The sequence below is a fragment of the Limulus polyphemus genome, unplaced genomic scaffold (assembly GCF_000517525.1).
Source record: "Limulus polyphemus unplaced genomic scaffold, Limulus_polyphemus-2.1.2 Scaffold1214, whole genome shotgun sequence".
NCBI lineage: Eukaryota > Metazoa > Arthropoda > Merostomata > Xiphosura > Limulidae > Limulus > Limulus polyphemus.
Window position 1 is genome coordinate 103,548 of NW_013666824.1, and position 7,602 is coordinate 111,149.

Sequence of the window (7,602 nt, forward strand, 5' to 3'; positions counted from 1 at the left end):
CGATTTGTGCTGAAAAATATATCGAATGCTTTACGCCAAAATACTGATCGTTAGATAGTCCACATTTCTTGACTATAGATAATCCACATTTATGGCAAATTCCGTAGGTATCAATTTTGCATATTATTAGCTAGGCGCATATAATTATTTAGGCTTCATACTAGCTTTATAAAATATGCGAAAAATGTAATACATGAATACCATGAGACTTACTTTAAAACCTCTATACAGACATTACCACTAAGTAAACACAGAAAACGGGGTTTGAAAATGCATCAAGTTCTTTGTTGTTAAGCTGGTGAAAGAGGACAGTCATTTTCGCCTTCCGCTTTTCCTCTTATGTTTCACTAACATCTGTTCTTTCTTTCTTTTTTTTAGAACTCCTGAGCCCAACCAGCCGTAGTTCTGAGTCAGCCCCTGACACACTGTGTACTCGTTATACTTTGGTGCTTGTGCATAGTTCCCCCTCCTCCCTTTGAAGCCGTCCAATCATAGGCTTTAATCTGTCTTATGATGTCATTAGAGGAAGACTCTGAAATGGGGTCTTTAAAGGCTAAGACCAAGCGCTCTCGCCACAGAGTTGACGCTGGTGAGCCACGAAACAACTACGCAGCGATCCCCAATTTCAGCTGCCGCCAGAGTCCGACGTATCAGAATGGGTATAGCATGTCGTCACCGACTCTAACTGTCGGAGATTGTGACAACATGGTGGTGATTAACGCGTCCATCCAACATTCTAATGATGTGAACACTGGATCAGCAATGGCCGTAGTGTCCAACCTAGAAATTCAGTCCAAACCTAGTAAACGTCTTGAGAGTTCAACCAGTAATGATAGTTTTGCTGTTGGTACAGCGACCGAAACTACAGAGTTACTCAGGGGAATACTTGAGAATGGGAAACCGGAGTTAGTAAACGGTGAGAACAACACGTCTGAGTCCAAACGGGCGCGAGTTGAACACATCGTGTCAGGTATGCTCCAAGGCCCAAGTAACGCAAGGCAAATCGTTAATGGATGCAAAAAGCGAAAGTTGTACCAGCCTCAGCAACACGGCAATGATCTGGATGAGGAAGAAGATGAAGACTTAGATGAAGAGAACGATTCTCCTACTAAAGTGAGACGCCAGGAAGAAGTAAGCTTGAAAGTCCAGATTCGCAAGATGCAACAACAGTTGGCAGTGATGCAGGAGCTTATTACCGGCAAAGCCGAAGTCGTTCCTCCTTGTGGTTTACCCGAGATTTACCGTGGCTCTTCTGGTCTTAAAGAGAACGTGAATCCGGTCCAGAGTCAGGAGCTGGATACGAGAAGTAGACAATCATGTATCGTCAAGTCCAGTAGCCAGGTGTCTCTTGCCGATGTTGATGGACTGGTGGAGGCGCTCAAAACAGAGATTGCTGCTAATATTCCTCAGATCATAGACTCCTTTGTCTCAAAATACAAGCAGGGTCATGGACCACATAAACTTGTCGATATTGAGCCTTCCAAAGATATTAGTCTTCTCTCGCACATGCTCGATAGAAAATCCCCCCGCACCAAGATCGTCGATCGAGGGATTAAAATAAACGGTCAGACGCCACTTACCTCACGTAGTAGTCCTTACCCGACTGACCTTAGTCCTCGCACTTATACTTTTTACCCCCCTGTGTACAAATCTCCATCGTTTAGCTCAACTCCTCCTTCACAACATAGCCCAGAAGGCATGACTCACTGCTATCTTCCACCACCTTCTACTTCAGTAGGATATGAAGGGACAGGTCATGCTGAAGGAAATGAACAAACAGAGCCAATGCCTTTAGTTGTCACTCCTAAGAAGAAACGACACAAGGTGACGGACACCCGCTTGATCCCTCGGCTGGGATATTCAACAAGCAGTAACGGGATAGACCAAACCTTCAGCCAGCAGCCCCCACCACTAGTACCAGTTTCCCTGCCTACTTCGGTAGCTGTCCTCAACCCAAGTCTCCATCATTCTCAACTACTTTACGAGCAGGCCCGTTTCACGCAATACCTCACCGACTCTCAAAGCGACGATTCGTCCTTCCGCACTTCCACAGCCGTCCACCCATCGTTGGAAGAATCTGGAAGTTCCCCTGACGTTTCGCGTCAGCAGGATAATGGCATGGGGTCAGAATGCAGCGATAACCAGAGTTTAGATTCTGGACTGGCCATAATATCCTTTTATTTATATTTCTACATGTATTTAATTTTTTTAGAGGTAAAAATAAAGAACTAAGTGTCGCAGCATAACGATGTATAACAGTCAAATCAACATCAAATCTATTTATTTCCAGAATATATTAATAGCTAAAAATGTTTTAGTTTAATATCTCGACACTTAAGATGCTCGGTGTCATGTGCTTGAATTACAAATATTGTACTGATCAAAGACAGAGGGAGTGTAGTTTTTAATTAACGTGTCTAGTAAAGATGCTGCTCCATTTTCATTTTTGTTATTTTAGAAGCAGATTTTTACTTCTCCAAGGTACGGGTGTAACATTACTTGTTGTAAACAAAGTATGTGTCACTATTTTTAATCGGTTTAGTTAGTTAACGTAAGCCATTGTATAGCTATTGCTATTGGCATGCGTACATACGTACAATTTCTCTTACTACAATTTAATAAAATACAATTGTACACATACTGTAGGCCTTTAAAGTTGAGTCCCACAAAAGATTACACCCAGTGCTCTATCTTCTTTAACTACACCTTACACCAGCACCCTGACTCCCATGCACTTGAGAAAAGCCAAATTGATGTTTTTCTTCGTCCGCTATCCCAGCTCCGCCATCATTAAAATTTATTTCCCGGACATTCGTTTCAACAAGAATAACACAGCCCAGCTGGTCAAGTGGTTCTCTAATTTTCGGTAAGTGATGTGATCAGAAATATAGTTATAAAATCAGACGTGTCTAGTAATTAGTTCTCAACCACTCATTGGTCATTCTAGATAAGCTGTTTTTTGGCATATATATCCTTGTCAAATGAAAAGTTATTGTTATTACTTTTGTTCTACAAAATAATATTTCACTAAAGATATCCACTGGTCATTCCCTTATGACTTATTTTGTTAAACATATTTGAAAATGTTCAATGAATAAAAAATTAATCTATTAAATATAATAGAAATAGCTAAAGTTCCAACGTTAGATGAATGCGTTTTAAATGTTGTATATCGACAAGGAAAAGAAACTGTTTCTAACTATTCCTTTAATTATAATCACTAGTTTTGTCCACTGCGGTTATTGTGAAAAGAAACTGTTTCTAACTATTCCTTTAATTATAATCACTAGTTTTATCCACTGCGGTTATTGTGAAAAGAAACTGTTTCTAACTATTCCTTTAATTATGATCACTAGTTTTATCCACTGCGGTTATTGTGAAAAGAAACTGTTTCTAACTATTCCTTTAATTATAATCACTAGTTTTATCCACTGCGGTTATTGTGAAATATAATATAATGTTATTTACTTTAATTTCACGTAAGGTGATAATAATTGTGCCGAATGGAACGTTGAAACAATTCTGATGCCCTTTATATAATATATATATGTGTGTTTCTTTTATGTTTTATTGGCATTGCTTCCATAATACATTTTGTAAGTATATATTGATAAAAACTGTAAAGGTAACTTTATTTGATACAATAATTCTGAAGAAAGTTGTGAATTTCTTTCTTTAACCACGTGTATGAGATACTTTTGAGAGCAAGCCTATTTTAGGACCCAGGGGCGCTCATTCAGTTCTATGTTCACATTAAATTCATACGATATGAGGGAAGTAGAAGGTGTATTCTTTCACATTGAATATATTTTTTGATATTGTTCCCAAACGGTCAAAATATTCATCAAACCCTCACAGGAAGCAACCTCCACGACGCGGTAAAAATGATATCCAAACTATGTAATACTAAGTAGACGCCTTTTCACTTCTGTCGGTCGAGCGTGTGGAGGGGCTGAACCAGGAGACCGGACATATAGTTACCTTTGTCCGGCAGGTGCCGCGCAGGAAGTCTCTTGTCTTTACTCTTGTTTACATTATTTGATGTATGGCGTTCTTTCTTAATGCCTTGCACATGTGAAAGCTTAAGAGTGAATTTCAGTTAGCGAAAATATTCTGTTAAGTACATTATTTTTAGTAGCCTCATATGAGGTTAAAACAACTGGTCTTGCTTACGAGAGTAATTTGATTTACCATTTTTAGACTTAGTTACGTATTAGTACTAGTAAGTAGTAAGTAATTAATGAAAATCAATGTAGAATTTAATAAGTTAATAAAGCTAGGACAATTTACTGTTGAATTCCATAATGTATGATATATTTGCATACTATACGGTGTGAATATTGTAGAGAAAAGGCTGCTCTATAGTACTATTAAAGAAACGCGATTGTGAATTCGAGAAATACTCGGGGAAGTGAATATCTTTTTTACTGAATGATTGTTTGTTTCTTTATAGTTTAAGCACACAGCTACACAATGGCCTATCTGTGCTCTGCCCATCACGGGTATCGAAACGTGGTTTCTAACGTTGTAAGTCATCAGACTGTGTTACTGAATGAAGATAGTAGTCTTAAAACATGTATGTTTTTTCATTTCCTCATTTTATGGAGCGGATGGATACCTTATATATTACTGGCAGCGGCTTGCGGTAATTTGTCCTGATAGGGAAGCAAAAGCATATAAGGTGGATTATAAAATAAAAAAAGTATATACATAGGACGACCAATAAAGATCAAATTAATTACTTGTAATCATTAATCATATTTAAGATTAAGTACTTCCAATTCAAGATAATAACAAGACATACTTCGCTACTTACTTTATTTATATGTTAATTCCATCCTCCTTTCCTTTTGATTGAATGAATTTATTACTTCTTCATAGAAACTATCAGTCTTTATTTCTTTAAGAAACTTTTCCTCAATCGTGATTAACGCTAAACTTGCAAGCCTTTCTTGTCCTTGTGCATTTCTGGTGAAGCTGTGTATTCTTTTCAAATGAGAGAAAGAACGCTCAACTGAGGCACTATTGGCTGGAAGAGTCAAGGTTAACTCACACAACTTTGTAAGTTGTTGCAGGGCTGCATCTAACTTGGCATTCCTTAAATAATAAAGTAATTCAGTCAATGGTTTTCCTTTCAAGTCAGCGTATAAAACAGAAAGTTCACTTTTCAAGCGATGAATATCAAAGTATTCTCCATAATTATCTTGCAATGACTTTAATGCTAATTCCGGAGATATTTTTTGTTCTCTTCCTGTTTCTTAGTGTTAAAAAGCTCAAGGAATGCTATGTTTTTCAAGCTTTGAAACCTAATTTCAATTTGGCCGCAAATTGCACCCAAAATTTCATAAAATAACTTTCTGTATGTTGTTTTAATGTCTTCTCCGGGATAATTTCTTATTCACTTAGTAGGGGGGGGGGAGTATAATCCATCGACTGCTGCCAAAATTCTCTCTCTTTTTTTTTGCAGAATAGTCACCATTTCATTTGTTTTATTCCTACAGTAGGATATGTCAAATATTCTATTCTGCAGAACATAAAATATAACATTCGTATATGAAAACATACTGGCAAATATATTCAACAAGAAATTGAATTCAAAATCTCTGAAATTCGATGAAAGTGCTTGGGCACTGGTAAAGGTTTCAGTATCTCAGTTGCCAAAATTACCGACAATATTTTGAAATAAGTCAATGAGTTCTTCCTTGTATCCCAAGACAGTTTCAAGAATGTAGTGATTATAATTCCAACGAGTCGGGGCCACTTTCGGGATTCTTTTCTCCAGGTCAGTATCTAAAAGGCGCACACGCTTTGTTGATTTCACAAAAAACAAAGAGAATGATTTAAGTTTTCCAAAGAATCTGTCACACTCCTTGATCTTCGTCAGAGATTGCGGCAACACTAAATTCAATCTATGTGCCATACAATGAATGAAAAGAGCTTTTGGATACTTATATCTAACTTTATTTTGGAGCCCATTCAGCTCATGCTTGGCCCATCATAGGTTTGCGCAACAAATTTTGAACCAATATTTAATTCATCAACTAAATTAAACACTATCTTGGATATACCTGCAGCTGTTCGATCTGCATTAACATTTGTACACCCCAGAAATATTTCACCATTTTTAGTCACATATCACATAACACCATAAAGCTGAGAAATGGTTCTTGCATCAGTAGTTTCATCTAAGATAAGAGCCACAAACGGAGAATCACTTATTTCAATTTTATTCAACAATACTTCCCATACACAATTAATGAGGTCATTTTGGATTCTATATGACAGGTCAGTAAAAACATTCGATTTATTCTCTAAATGTGATTTCAATAATGGATCATATTTCTTACACCAATTGCCTCGGTTATCAGACTAGTGATTCATTATTACCTCTAAATGCTAATTGTTGTTCACCAAAATAGCATATTACGTCGATTAATCTTTTTAAAATGTCTCTATTCCTCTTCATCTTTTCATTGTGCATTTGCACATTTATTTTATGTTGGCTATTTAGTTTGGAATTCATTCCGTGATTTTCCAAATCAAGCTAGGCCTAGAATTGAAAATATATGAATTGAAGAATTTTCATGTCTTTTAATTGCCTGATGCATATTACTTAAATCATGAAATCCACTCGAGTTCCATGTTCTTAAGTCACTGTTAAATAATAAACACGGCCACTGGAAAAGCTTCTGCAAGTTAGGACAAGCAGTTAACCAATATGTTCTGCGCGAGGTGCAGGTCATGAAAAAACAAGTTTCCAAATATCGCAAGAAAATTAACTATAAATTATTTTTTATAAAATAGCAATTACGAAACGCTAGCTTATCTATAAATTATTTATTTCGCTTAAATTGTTTAGTGATTTAAATAATTTAATATATGAACTATAAATAAGTTCCAATTTTCCGTGTATTTTGAAGTGTTGTTTGTTTGTTTATGAATTTCGCACAAAGCTGCACGAGTCCTATCTGCGATAGCCGTCCCTAATTTAGCAGTGTAAGAGTAGAGGGAAGGCAACTAGTCATCACCACCCACCGCCAACTTTTTACCGACGTATAGTGGGATTGACCGTAACATTATAACGCCCCCACAGCTGAAAGGGCGAGCATGTTTGGCGAGACGGGGATTCGAACCCGGGACTCTCAGATTACGAGTCGAGTGCCCTGACCACCTAGCCATGCCGGGCCGTATTTTGAAGTAAGATGAAGTGGTAAAAATTTTCCTTTATGCCATAGAAGAGGCCAATATAACAATCAAGATGTGTTTTTTTTAAAATACAAGTATGAATTTGAAAGTTGTTATTCATAAAATTACTCATGTAAGAAGCATTTTATGGTTTAAAGAACATATTATGTAACAAAATTTTTTTAGTTGGAAATAAAGCCTTTTCTAGTAGGAAAAAAAGCTAAAATCAACTCAAAAAAGGAAGCATTTTACAAACTGTAGTCCAGATTCTTCCCAGTAGTGCTTTCTCCCGTACAAGTTCATCACTGATTATGTACGGTACAGTAAAGCGCTTCCGTATGGTTGGTTGGTTGTTTTGAATTTCGCTCAAAGATACACGAGGGCTATTTGCACTACCCGTTCCTAATTTAGAAAAGT

The 7,602-nt window shown here is 37.0% G+C and overlaps 1 protein-coding gene across 4 annotated transcripts in view; it reads left to right on the top strand.

Annotated features, from left to right (window-relative positions):
- LOC106462631 (homeobox protein prospero-like) overlaps window positions 1–7,602 on the top strand; it is a 48,275-nt gene that overhangs the window by 35,150 nt on the left and 5,523 nt on the right. For 3 of the 4 annotated variants that reach the window (XM_022389951.1, XM_013922576.2, XM_022389952.1), the window contains 2 exons: window positions 379–2,169; window positions 2,712–2,866. In XM_022389951.1, coding sequence (XP_022245659.1) covers window positions 511–2,169; window positions 2,712–2,866 — 1,814 coding nt within the window. In that variant the 5' untranslated portion in view covers window positions 379–510. Of the gene's footprint in view, window positions 1–378; window positions 2,170–2,711; window positions 2,867–6,953; window positions 6,997–7,602 lie in introns of those variants that run through there. The other variant, XM_022389953.1, reaches the window with a different exon arrangement.